Genomic DNA, 13,965 nt, shown 5'->3' on the forward strand with positions numbered 1-13,965 from the left:
ACATGTGTTCTCTCTCTCTCTCTCTCTCTCTCTCTCTCTCTCTGTGTGTGTGTGTGTGTGTGTGTGTGTGTGTGTGAGTGTAGTGACTAGGAAGGCCAGAAGAGGGTGTTGGTCTCCTAGCGCTGGAGTTAGGCTGTTGTGAGCTCCCTAATGCTAATGTGGGTCTCCTGCAGGAGCAACGCGACTCTTAACCGCTGAGCTGTCTCTCCAGCCCCCGTGGAAGCCTCTTCACTGGCTATTTATAACCAGTTACTGCTTCATGCTTGGAGTGGGTGAGATGTGTTTCAAGGTTTCCCAAGTTAAATGTGAGCTGGTTTAAGTGTGAGAAACTGGTCCCTTCCGCTCTGGTTCCCAGCTTGCCTCTGACACGGCTTTATTCCTCATCCAGAGCGATTTGCCAGAAGTTTCCTGCGATGCGATGCTATAGGGCCTTTGTTTCCACCCATGAGACTGTCCTGTAGGGTCTGTGCATGTTTGTTTTGTGGCCTGCCTCACTGGTTGATGTTGCTTCTGTTTGCTGGCCATCTGTGACCCACATCAACCCAGATGCTTTGAAGTTCAATGTGTAATAAAAAGTTCTTTAAAAGATATGGGATTATGAAAATGAAGTCACAGAAATGTTAACAAAGGATCATTTCCTGCTTCTGGTCCTTTTCCTTTTCCTTTTTTTCAAAAAATATTTCTATGAAGAATTTATGTCACCATTAAAACCATGGGAGGCCACGGAAGGGCAGGCCTGGGTCACAGGGAGGATGAGATTCCTCCAAAGACAGGTTGGCAGAAATCCAGCCTGTTTTTTTTTCTTTGTTTGTTTGTTTTGTTTTGTTTTGTTTTTAATTGGACACTCAGGGTCTGAGGAAAAAATTTAACCCAGGAAAAAGTCGAAATGGGCCTACAATTCCTGTGACCAATGGAAGCTGCTAAATTCAACATTTTCTCTTTTAGAGTCTCACATCCTAGGCCAGCCTTGAAATTGCTATGTAACCCGAGGATGGCCTTGAGCTTCTGATCCCCCTGCCTCAGTCTCCTGAATGCTGGAATACGTTGCCGGTTCTGGCTTGGGTGGTTCTGGGGATCAAACCCATAGTTTCATGCATACTGGACAAGCACTTTATCAACTGAGTTGCATCCAGGGTGAAATTTCGTTGTTTTGCTTTTGAAATAAGGCTTCACCATGTAAACCAGGCTGGCCTTGAACTCAGAGTTCCATCTACCTCTGGCTCCCCAGCATGGGGATTTAGGGCCCTGAATCCAGTGCTTTTAATAGAATGGCTCCATGCAGCTCACAGTGGTCCACGGAACTGCGCTTGTATAAAGAGGGTCAAGCATGGCTGCCTACGGGCTCCAGCCTATGGGCGGTGATGGTGTTGGGAAATGTCCGCAGTCCAATTGAGGAGGAAAACAGAGAAGGGAGGAAGAGAAGGATAAAGAACAAAGTGAAGAGAAAGAGGGGTTCAGGGCTGGGGTGCAGGTGACAGAGATTGCGTCCAGCACCACCAGAGGCTTGACCACTGCCATACTGGCTCCTCCTCCTGCCATACCCCAGCATGAGCAGATATCAGGAGCAAAGCCTCGTGGGGCATCCTGGGAGTCCCAACACTGGCAGTGTAGTCAGCCGCTGGCATGATTGGACTCCTTCCCTTTCCTCACAGAGTTCTTGCCTCTTGTGGCCATAGGCGGCCATTTGATGAAATAAGAAGTCCCCAAGGGCCGAGGTGCTGAGACTTCACTTGCTTAAGTCCAACTATCCCCTTTATCCTGTGCGATTCTTTCTGGCTCCACTCTCTTGTTAAAGGATAGCCATTCCAGTGCATACATGGTCACTTGTCATACAGGGGCCACCATCAATGCCTTTACTTCTCAGCCTGCCTTCAGGCTTCAGGGATGGACACACACACAGGGACACACAGACCCACAGGGACACACAGACACACGCACACACACACTATACCCTACTGTCCAAAACACATTGGCAGAGCTGATATCTCAGAGTGTGACCCCTCACAAGCTCTACAGTGTGCAATGCCCTGCTTCTGCACAGCTGCACAGCTGCACAGCTTCTGTGTGCTTGAGCACCCACACCTTCACAGAGCATACACTTAACAACAGCGTTCTTGCACACCTCTATTGGGGCGGTGTTGCCCTAGAGACTCCTTCCCTGACATGACCACTGACGACCACTTACTCGCTATTTGCATTTGACACTCAGGAGTCATGTGATTATAACTGCCTTCAGTCAGAGGTCACAGCACATACACTTAGTGGCTACTAAATCTTAGACCTAACAGAGTGACAGTCCCAGTCCTCATCCAGTGGCCATAAGGACTTCAAGAGATGCATGTCTAGGAAACAGCATCACGTGGTGTCCTTGCCTGTGCAGCATGCTCCTCCCGGAGCCGGGACTTACCCTCTCTCTGGAAGCCCGCCTGTAGTTGAGTGTCATGAGCTCCGCGAACCTCTGCTCATATAGGTGCAGCAGCAGCACCAGGTACAAGCCCGAGTTCATCAGCTCACTCTGCGCCTGCACGTGGAAAAGAAAGTCCAGAAGTCATCTCCAGAATAGTCATGTGCTCAGCCATGGGGGTGGAAGGTAATAAGTGTGGAGGAAGCAAGAAGGGCGGGGGAGAGCTCAAGTCCAAAGGAAGGTCTACCTCCGGGAACCACGGGACCGAACTGAAGGAGGCCCAGGGTGGTAGAGCACAGCCCCTCCTGCAGTTCTCTGCCACCCAGGGGAGGAGGCTCCAAAGGTTCCATTTGCCAGGCTGATTCCTATCCCACAGACCTTTGAGAGACGTCACTAAACCCTGTGCTATGGGTTGCACAGGGCAGAAATCCTCAGGGTTTGCTGCTGGGACCTGATTTCCCGGTCACAGAATGGGCCCTGGTCACAAACAGCTACAGCAGAGGTCAATCTGAGAGGTTGGTTGAGTGCAACCTTGGTGGGAGATGTTTTTGATGGCAGGTGGCAGGAATGTGTTAATGACAGAAGGGTGTGTGTATGCATGTGCGTGTATGAGTGTGTGTGTGTGTTTCTGTGTGTGTGTGTGTTTCTGTGTGTGTGTGTGTGTGAGAAAGAGAGAGAGAGAGAGAGAGAGAGAGAGAGAGAGAGAGAGAGAGAGATGCAAAATTCTCTCCTGGCTGATGTGGCTAGCATATGCTGACAGGTGTTCGTTTTGCATTTTTTAAAAAAAGGTTTCTTCCTTGAGTATTTTATACATGCATACAATATATTTTGCTCATATCCACCCCCAGCCTCCTACTAATCCTCTCAGACCTTTCCCCACACCTGCTTCCCAACTTTATGTTCCTTCCTTATTTCTTATCTTTTATAACCCAGAGCCCAATTAGCTGTGCTTGGATGTGTGCTGGAGCACAGGCACAGGACTCCTCCCAAGGACCACACTCCTGGATCAGCGCTCATCTTCCAGTAACTCCTGCTAGGGGTGGGGCCTGGTGAGTCCTTCCCCAAGCCTTACCAGTATTTTCACAAACCTTATATGCACAGGCTGGGAAGATGGTGAGGTAGGGAATCAGATTAGGCAGAAACAGTTTGGACATTATATTTTCTCCTCTCTCTCCTGTCTTTCTCTCTGTGTGTCTCTGTCTCTCTGTCTCTGTGTGCAGTGTGTGTGTGTGTGTGTAACTGCTGGTGTCTTGGTCAGGAAAACTCTCAGAAGACACACTTTACAACCCTGCCACATTGAGTGTGCTTCATTTTCCCAGACCTTCCTTTGCTGAGAGAACAGGCTCCGGACCTTAGTTTGGTATAGTTCTTCATGGACTTATCGACGACCTCACCTCACCTAACGGCCCCTCCTGGCTGCCTGTCTAGTCCTGTTTGCCTTCCTAGAGAGGGTCCCTCACTAGGGTCCTAGCTGGCTCTGGGAACCCCGGGGCCTTTGCTCGGCCTCTCTTTGGTCTGTTGTTTTCATGCATATATATTCTGTATATTGCTTGTCTCTCGGCCTGGCATTGTCTATAACTTTGTTAGAGTTCTCAGCGGCGTCACTTCCTGTGGGAGCCTTCCTTCGAGAGCCTCATTTGTCCTAGGCATTTACTCTCTGGTTCTTAAATACTTGTTGTGTACTCTGCATCTTGTACTTGCAAATGCTTCTGCCATTTGTTGGCAAGCCGGTTGTGTTTTCTTCTTCCTGGCGCTTGAAGCAGAAGCTGCGGTTCGAGGGCTGGACATCCGGCCCGTGGCTCTGTAGTTCCTCGGTTGTGCTCCAGGGCCCTTCCCAACTCATCCCTCCCAGGAGCACTAGTAAGGACTCCCCTCTGCAAGGGGAGGTGGGGGGTGGGACACCCTATGATCCCCATCCGTTCTCCCACCAAATCCCATGGGTTGTGGTGGTCCAGGATAGGTCTGCCTGTGCTTGGGGAGCCGCTCAGCCACAGGGGACAAAAATCCTCTGCTGGGGTCACGACCTTTTACACGTCCTTGGGAAGGGTCAGAACCATTGATAGCGCCCAAGTTAGCAAAGCATAGACTCCACAGGGCGGCCTCTTCAGGCAGTTTATCTTCTTCCTGAAGCTGCAGAGCTGCTTTGCTGTTCCAGGTTGATCAAGGGCAGCTCAGGAAGCTGGAGCAGAATCCAAGTCTCCTAGGACCAAGTGGCTGCCAGGAAAGACTCAGAAGCAGAGCAAGGATCGATGTGCCCTTCCTTGTGTGTTTGGCTATCTCCGGTTCTTGGTGTGACAAGCGGCCTCAAGGTCACTGTGCAAAGCCTCTGTACTGTCTGTCTTTCCGGACTGAAACTCACTGTCTAGTAGATTTAGACTTCTATTTTTAGCTTTTGATTGTGTGTGTGTGTGCAAACGTGTCCATGAGTGTGTGCATCTATGTGTACATACACAAAAGAACGTGTGCTCTTCTGACTTCTACCCCAAACAGGCATCTTGCTTTTTTATTAGTATTTTCCATTTTATCCCTATCCACCTTCCAAAGCCACCTCCTCCAGGAAGCCTTTCTAATGTGCCAAATCTTACCCAATTCTCTGCTAGAGAGAGGGGTCAGGTGTAGGGCTTTTGGAGCAGCCTCTGTGACAGGAGATGGCAAAGCAACCAGCTACAAAATGGCTTGGACTGGTTGGGTTTGTCAAAGAATTCAGGAAAGTCATTTACTTTTTATGGCTCAATGAGGCCTGGAGGCATGTAGATGGGAAAACACCCGCTAATGTTTTCTGCAGATAATTTGAAAAGTCACTTCTAGTAGATTGGCCTCTTCTCTGTTCTGTGGGAGGGAACCTGTCACTCAAGCCATAAATATCCTCTGCATAACGCACTGCTGACTCGGGCTCTGCTGGTCAGAGAGAGAGAGAGGCGTGTTAGCATGCGTCCACTGCAGCAGATCAATCCCAGGGTTCCTGGGAAGTGCGTTTTGGAGAGTTATTCACTGGTGCCACCCCTGACCCAATCTGGGTCACTCTGCCTCTCATGTGGAGTTCCTTTTGTCACCGGCCTGCAGAACAGGGTGGGGCCGTTAGGGTGAGATGGCATGGGCACTGTGGACAGGACCTCTGAGAGCCTCTCTGTCTAGTATCCATTACCTTTCCCCCCAGTTCCTGCTGTCTCTTGGTTTCTTTAAAACTAATTACTGTACATGTGTGTATACAGGTGTATGTGTGTGTGTGTGTGTGTGTGTGTACACATGTGTGCATGTCATGGAAGGCAAGTAGAGGTCAGAGGAAACCTCTGTGCAGTCAGTTTCCTCCTTCCTGGGGTGGAACTGAGGCAGCCGGGCTGGAGATACGATCACCTTTATTAGAAGAGCCATGCAGCCTGCCTGTCCTTTAACAGTCATTGTGGTCAAGAGATGTGGCTCAGATGGAACGTGTCAGCATCCAGATCACACAGGGCCGAAGCTGACAGCCTGGCTGCGTGTTTTATGAAGCCTTAAGTGTGTTCCAGAGAAACCCCAGGATCTAAAGGTGATTAGGGGCTTGCATATGTCTAAGGACATCTGTCCTTGGCTGAGATGAGGCAAAGTCAGGCCTGCACTTCAGAGAAGTGACGGCCAGAGGCCACTAAGACCCTCAAGTGCCAGAGCAAACGTGGCAGGGCTGCATCTCTGGGAGACAATGGGTGTGGTTCCTAAAGTGCTCTCGGGTGAGATGGGTGGCCCAGGGCCGTGACTTTTAGGAAAACCATTTTAACTGTGCAGTGTGAGGGTGACTCCAGTTCATAAAAGGGGACAGGTCACCTCTGTTCTGCCTGCTTCCTGCAGGCGTTATGTAAATTGAGCTAACACAGGTGGCCTTGATATTTTGCAAAACAAATATATCCTGCAGGAGGCCAGGACTAAAAGTGGGGTTTTGGGAACACTGTGCCTGAGGTCTGTGGACAACCCTTTTGCACCTGGACTCCTGGGGTCTGGCCCAGTGCCTGGGGCACAGTGTGTACTCAGTAAACATATGCACAGGTGAACCAAGTATAAAACTTTGGCTTTTCCACAGCCCTTTCTCTGACACTGCACACACACACACACACACACACACACACACACACACACACACACACATGCAATTCCGCTTATTTGTATTCTTCTTTAGAAGGCAGTCTTGTTGGTCCTGGGTACTCTAGCTTACCACAGCACTATGTGGGACACACAGCAGGTGTCGGCATCAGGACCTCCCAAACCTATGACATCACATAGGTGACAGCTTGACCTGTAGACCTGTTGCCAAGGCAACAGGCACATATTCCTAGAATCCACTTGGCTCACCTCCCACCTTTACCTGCGTTACCTCATTTTCCATGCCTGCACTTTGTCTCTCCCTCCCAATAAAAGCTCTTCCACATGGAACTGTCTTGGCCTAGTGTGCTGTTGAGACATGACCTGCCATTCTAACACATCAGTAGGTGCTCAATAAAAGCTTTGAAAGCTAACCTTTTATAGCATGGATATTTTCCCACAATTGAAAACAAATGACACCTGTCTCCATCCCAGGCCAGCGGAGCTTCTGGAGTTACACCTGGGCATCAGCATTTGGACAGGGAGAGAGATTTGCTACTAAAAGGTTACAAACTGTCATCTAGGGTGTCAAGCCATGGAGGATTTTTGCATGGTTTTGTTGTTGCTGTTGTTTATGTGAGACAGAGGCTGTGTAGCTCATGCTGGTCTCAAATCTACTATGTAGCTGTCAGAATGTTTGCAGAAAAAAACCTGGATACTGGCTAAATACATATGAGTCAAATTAAGTCCCCTCTAAGGGAGACTTTTGGTTTAACAATGATATTATAGTTTCAAAATTATGTGCTTCACAATCATGGTTATAATTTTGGGGTGTATGCATATGTGTGTGTGTGCATGTGCATGTATTTTTAATAGACTATTTCATTTATATGTGTACACTGTAGCTGTCATCAGACACACCAGAAGAGGGCATCAGATCCCATTACAGATGGTTGTGAGCCACCATGTGGTTGCTGGGAATTGAACTCAGGACCTCTGGAAGAGCAGTCAGTGCTCTTAAATGCTGAGCCATCTCTCCAGCCCTGGTGGGAGGGATATTTTAAGGAAAGGTAGCTTTAAGTTATAATGGTAATGCTGGGCGAAATTTATGTGGCAAATATTTATTAACTGCTTATTTTATAATAAATATTACTGCCTCAGATCAGAACTATGTATTACAAAACAAATTGAGGCACAAATGCAAACTGCATATGCAATTTGAAAAATTACAGCAGCCACGTGAGAGTTTTAAAAACCAGTGAGATTAATATGAACAAGGTATTTTATTAACCCAGTATATCTAAAGCATCGTTTCAATGTATAATTATAGCTATGTGTTGCTTAGGCCAGAGACACATTCCGGGAACTGTGTTGCTAGGTGATTTAATTGTGTGACCGGCCATCAGAGTGTTCTTAGACAAGCCTAGATGGTTAGCCTGCTGTACTTGGAGGCCTCGAGGAATGAAGCATACATGCACACGTGCAAGTCCAGTGTTTGTGCAGAAAGTGTTAAGCTGCCTGGGGGGGGGTTATACTTCAAAATTATCAATGCGACATTTATTTATTTGTTTTATTTATTTACTCCCTCACTCACTGGAGTGTGTATGGGAGTGTGTGCCACAGGGCACAGGAGGGAGGCAGAGACAGCCTTTGGAAGTCAGTTCTCTCCTTCCACCGAGTGGGTCCTGGGGATTGAACTCAGGTTGTCAGCCTTGTGCTGCAAGCACCTTTACTTAGTGAGACATCTCACTGGTCCCAGAGTATGAATTTTATTTTATCTTTTTGGAATTCATTCTTTCACAAACTCTCCATTTTGCTTCCAATTTTGAGGAAAACACCCCTGGGTATAGACTCCTAGGCTGGCAGGCTTTTAAAGTACTTCATTCCATTCTTACATGGTTCTTGAGGCATAAGTCTTATCTTTGCATTTAAAGAATTTTATATTGATTCGTGTGTGTGTGTGTGTGTGTGAGTGTTTTGCCTGTGCGTGTGTATGTGCGTTACATACATGAAGTGCCCGTGGTGGTCTGAAGAGTGAAAATGATCTCCTGGAGCCGGACCGTTAGGAGCCACCACGTGGTTACTGGGAACCTGACCCGGGTCCTCTGAAAGAGCAGAGTTAGCCCAAGGCTCTTCTGTGAAACCAACCACCCCTTGCTGTGATGTCCATGTCAGAGGCTTGGTCCCCTGTTAGGAGGTGGTGAAGCCTTTAGGGAGGAGACCCAGGGGAGGTCCTTAGCTATCTGCGCTCTTGAAGGAGACGCTGAGTTCCTTCTTTCTCCCTCTGCCTCTGAGCTGCGAAGGTGAGCAGTCTGCTCCACAACACTTCTGCACAGCGTGCTGCTCTCACCAGAGGCCCAGAGTAATGGGGCTCGACCTTAGACCTTAGGCTCCAGAGCCAGGAGCCAAAACAGAGCTTTGGGTAACATTCCGGCTGTGAAGGACGGAGTGGAAACCTTATCTGGGGAATGAAGTGGAAATTTAAAGAGTTCTTCGCAAAGTCGGTTGGATGGTGGTTTGCTGGAGCAAACACGTGAAGGAACATTGCATTAACGTGGACACAGGTGTGAAAGGCTAAGGCAGACTCATGAAGAGACGTTTCACTGAAGCAGACAAGGGAGAGAGGGTGTTCTGCTAAGGCAAGCATGTGAAAGGACACATAATGAAGGATTCTTTGCTAAGAACACGCACGTATTGGTCCACCTTACACTGCATAGTCGAGCTGCATTTGTGGGGACTCCACAGAGAGAAACGCACCAAAAAAAAAAAAAAAAAAAAAAAAAAAAAAAAAACAAAAAAAAACAAAAAACCCTGATGATATGCTACAGTTTCTAGCCACTTCTGAGGATTCAGGTTGATTGGATGCACGTGCAGAGGCAAGGCACGTGGAGGACACATGATGTTTGGACGGGGTATAAATAGGACTCCACAGAGTGATAAAGACAGTTTGGTTTGCTGGCATAGCTAGCTGTCCAATGCTTGTGAGTCTTGACTCTTTGCTGATCTTCGCTTCCCTGAGAGAGGCACAGCTGAGAACTTCTGTTGTCTCTCTGGGTCCCACCTGCTGACTCAAGCAGAGGCTGGGACCTGGCTGTCTCTGCTAGGTTGTGTCACCTCTGTTGCTCACCTGACTCTACTAAACTGGACTGCGGGTGTATCCATGAAAAGTTTGCCAGTGAATTGAGCTGCCGCTGCCTGCTAACTTGTGAACTGAACTGCCGACTTCTAGAGCACACAGACAGGAGTTGCTCCAAGGAACTTTCTAAACAGGTCCACTTTCCCCGTATCCTTTCTTTTTCCACTACCTCTGGTGGGTGGTGGGCTACAAGGGAGGTTAAAGTGTGTAAGAACCATCATTAAAAATAAGGTTTGAAAAAAATTGAAGTTACAGGGGAGAGGGCAGGATGGGGAAGTAAATGACAGGTCAGGGTACACAGGGCTCTCTGCTACCTTCACGGCCAGCAGAGTGACCAGCCCCGGGAGGCCAGCAGAGTGACCAGCCCCAGGAGGCAAGAAGGCCGTTCAGCTCAACACAGCTCAGTAGCCAGTGCTGCTTCAAACTTCCGGAGTCTGACCCAAGTGGTTTATTTTAGGCATATTTAAGCACAGCACAATTTGGTGGAAACTTTTCTGCTGATAATTAACTCAATTCTGCGTGCACAATAAAGCATATGCATCTCTCCCCGAGGGACAGAATAAGCTAAGTACAGGTCAGCCTTGAATCCACTGAAATGCTTTGTGAAGTCCATAAGGATAGGATTTATAGGTTGAGAAAAGCAAGGGTCACACCAGGCTAGAAAACACATCTGCTCCAGCCTCCTGCGTTTATGATGGGAACTGCACTTCTTCCCTTGAGGGAACAACCCTGTGTGCTAACACTGCAGGTTCCTCTGGTGCTCATCACAAGCACAAAGACTTCTGGGATTCCTACAAGGGCATGTGTGAATATGACCAAAGTATAGTCATGTGTGTATGGAAATGTTTCTTTCTGAATTTTAAAAAATTTTATATGCATGAGTGTTCGCTTGTATGCATGCCTGCTATCTGTAGAGGCCAGAAGAGGGCATCAGATCTCCTAGGACTAGAATTACAGAGGGTGGTGAGCTGCCGTGTGGGTGCTGGGAATCCAACCTGCGTTCTATTCCAGAGCAGCCAGTGCTCTTAACCACGGAGTCATATTTCCATCTTAAAATTGTTTCTTATGCTAAGTGAAACGCTAGTAACTTGAAAATCCACAAGAAGCTGGGAAGCTAATCTAACCCTATTGTTTAAAGGGCGTCTGGGAGGGGAGAGGCTTAGATAAGGACATCTAGACAAAGACTTGTGACTGTGTCCTGGATGGACTTAAAAGTTTTATAAGTCCTGGATGGACTTATAAGGAGCAAGATCAGAACACAGATGCACACATGTGCACACACATGCACACTATCTGTCCCTTTTCCTGTGATACTGTTTTCTGCTTCAGGAATCTGCCAGCAAGCAGACTATCACCAGATATGAGCCCTTGAACCTAAGAATGTGATCTACATAATAAGCTTTCTCTGTGTATGTGTTCCTGTGTACTCAGCATAGACAGCCACTATCCCTGTAGCCCTCAACTTGTTTTCTTAATAAAGTTGCCTAGCCTTATAATAGTGAAAAATGGATGAAGTAGTCAGAGTTTCCATGGCTTCGATGAAACACCATGACCAAAAGGCAAGATGAGGACGAAAGAGTTTATTTGGTTTACATTTCCAGATCACAGTCCATCGTGGAGGAAGTCAACAGGAACTCGCCCGGGGCAGGAACCTGGAGGTAGGAGCTGGCTGATGCAGAGGCTCTGGAAGGGTGCTGCTCACTGACTTGTTCATCGTGGCTTGCTCAGCCTCCTTTCTTATAGAACCCAGGACCACCAACCCAGAGATGATGTCACCCACAGTGGGCTGGGGCCTCCCCATTTATAATCACTGATTAAGAAAGATCCTACAGCTGGATTTTATGGAGACATGTACTCAACAGAGGTTGCCTCCTTTCAGATAACTGAAGCTTGTGTCAAGTTGACATACTGCTATCCAGGGTGGGAAGTATAGATTTAATATAAAATTATATAATATTTTGCTTTTTTTGTATCAAGTACTTGATCTAGTGTGTATTTATTACATACACCATGTATTGATTAGAATGAGCCGCCTTCTCATTAGCCACGTGTGGCTTGTTGTTTCTCTATTGGAGAGTGTAGTTCTAAATAAGAGATTGTTTGCCTGAGAATTAAGTGATTAACTTTTGCCTTGGGCATAAATCACCTTCCCACCCGAGGTTAATTAACTTTTTCACATTTTCAGCAATGTGATCCAAATGCCCCAGGAGAGTTTTCTCCACTTAGCCCATTCCCCAGTTCCCTGGGTGTTAAAAAGCCCACAGTCAGCAAGCTTCATGCTTATTAGCCTTAGGTAACGCTGCTCCTCATTACCCAGGTTACTTGATATTTAAGTTGGGGGACCATTTCCTCCAAGACCTTAAGTTTATTTTCTGTTGTTATTAAATAACTTCAGCAAATTTGGACATGGGCCCTGCCCAGACTTTCTTGATGTTTTTATCATCTCCCTAATAGCAGGTAGATATCGATCCAGGATGGCAAGACTTCTCAGTTCCCCAGTGTTCTCGTTTAGTGGCACACGTTCTCAAAGAAGTGAGCCAAATAGATTCAGATCCATATCACTCTTGGGCTTCTTATAATCCGTAGGCCAGAGAGATCAAGTTGCTTTCTGCTCAAGCATTTAACCTACTTAGTTACTAAAGATTTGTTTATTTTATTTTATCTTTATGTATAAATGTGTGCCTGCATGTATGCATGTGTGTGTGTGTGTGTGTATGTGTGTGTGCTTGTGTGCCTTTGATAACCACACATGCCAAAGACTGCACTGGGTACAGTTGTGAACCACAATATGGGTGCTGGGAACCCAACCCGATCCTCTTGAAGAGCAGTAAGTGCTCTCAACCATTAAGCTCTCTCTCTAGATCCTCTGCCTATGCTACCTCAGGGAGAAAGTGGCAGTGATGTGTCTTACCCGGGATTGCTGGTGCTTGTGGTAGAATTCGGTCATGTTGAAGTCATCCAGGTCGACCAGTAGGCCTTGCTTACACATCTCACAGGTCTTTACAGTGCCTAGATCTGCTCCTGGAATCAAGAGTAAGAATCATGTAAGAAGGCAGATCAGAATTTCTCTCAGTGCGCACGAGTGTGTGTGCAAACACACACACACACACACCCCTGAGTCTGTTTGTGCCAGCACTTTGGACAGGTGCTATTTCGAGACTGAACTTGTGTCCGAGTTATGAATTTCAAGCTTCAATGGTTCTCATTTGAAGTCAGCCATCTTCTGGAGAAAATGACCTTGACCCTGAGTTCTGAACATCTTTTTCCCTCTGTGGACATTTATTTATTATTTGAGCTTGAGGCAGGTGAAGTCTCCATGACTTCTAAATAGCAGATCTTGTTTCTATCTAAGTATGTAAACATAATGGTTCATAAAATTGAAATTGTTACACGGAAGTGAATCCTCCCTAACATAGGCCTTTGCAACAGGAGTGACTGTTGGACTCCCGGTCTCCCTCACCCCTTGCAGACCTAACATAGTTCTGTAATAAAAAAACTTAGTACCAGATCCACAGCAATGGCTTCAGCTACCAGATTTACCTTTGCTCCCACCAGAGAAAAGGGAGCAAGGGCCCAGGTGTGGATTCTAGTTACAATGGTATCTGAGGCCACCAGAAGCCTGAAGTCAGGCCCATTTGGGAAAAGGAGTAGAAGGCCCCCTGTGCTGCAGTACTTATGAAAACGAGACCAGTGCTGTTTCCCCAAGGCAGAAGCAGACACTACAGAACCATTGTTGTTCTATGGAAATGGGAATGCCACACAGTTCCCCCAGTAGAGTTGCAGGGCTCAGTTTGTGTGTCTTACTAGAAAATATCTGTTACCTGCATCTATTTAGTGAGCAGGGCTTTGCAAACTTATACCCCAGTTCTAGGTTTCTGTGGGAACTAAAAGGGGGCTGGGGAAGGAGGGGGAGAGAGGATAGCCCAAACTTAGCCAGAGTACCTCCTATGATCTGGGCAGGCTGATGCAGGAGGGCTGCCAGACACTTTCCGCTCAGCCCCAGGTGGGCATCTAAGCCTCTGATCCTACTTGACAGGGGTGTGGGTGTGTGTGTGGGTGGACAAGGGGCAGTCCCGACTGGGGAGCCCTGGGGAGCCCTGTGCCCCAGGGTTAAGGGAGAGAGGGCTGAGGGAGAGAGATTCCCACACAGGCGAGAGTCTGCACAGTGGACCTTGAGTCCAGGAGATAGTCTATGGTTTTAGAGCTTACTTGTAGAAAGGCAGGGGGAAAGAGAGAAGGTGGAAAGAGAGAGAGAGAGACCGGGCCATGGCCAAGAGGAGAGAAAGAGAGAGAGAGAGAGAGAGAGAGAGAGAGAGAGAGAGAGAGAGAGAGAGAAGAGGAGAGAGCAGAGGCAAGGCGAGGGGAGGCAAGGCAA

The 13,965-nt window shown here is 47.6% G+C and overlaps 1 protein-coding gene across 9 annotated transcripts in view; it reads right to left on the reverse strand.

Moving 5' to 3' along the window:
• Positions 1 to 13,965, reverse strand: part of March10 (membrane associated ring-CH-type finger 10) — a 94,813-nt gene that overhangs the window by 8,934 nt on the left and 71,914 nt on the right. For all 9 annotated transcript variants that reach the window (XM_021178086.1, XM_021178088.1, XM_021178090.1 and 6 more), the window contains one exon: positions 2,408 to 2,521. In XM_021178086.1, the coding sequence (XP_021033745.1) occupies positions 2,408 to 2,521 (114 nt within the window). The remainder of the gene's footprint in view (positions 1 to 2,407; positions 2,522 to 13,965) is intronic.

The sequence above is a fragment of the Mus caroli genome, chromosome 11, assembly GCF_900094665.2.
Source record: "Mus caroli chromosome 11, CAROLI_EIJ_v1.1, whole genome shotgun sequence".
Taxonomy (NCBI): domain Eukaryota; kingdom Metazoa; phylum Chordata; class Mammalia; order Rodentia; family Muridae; genus Mus; species Mus caroli.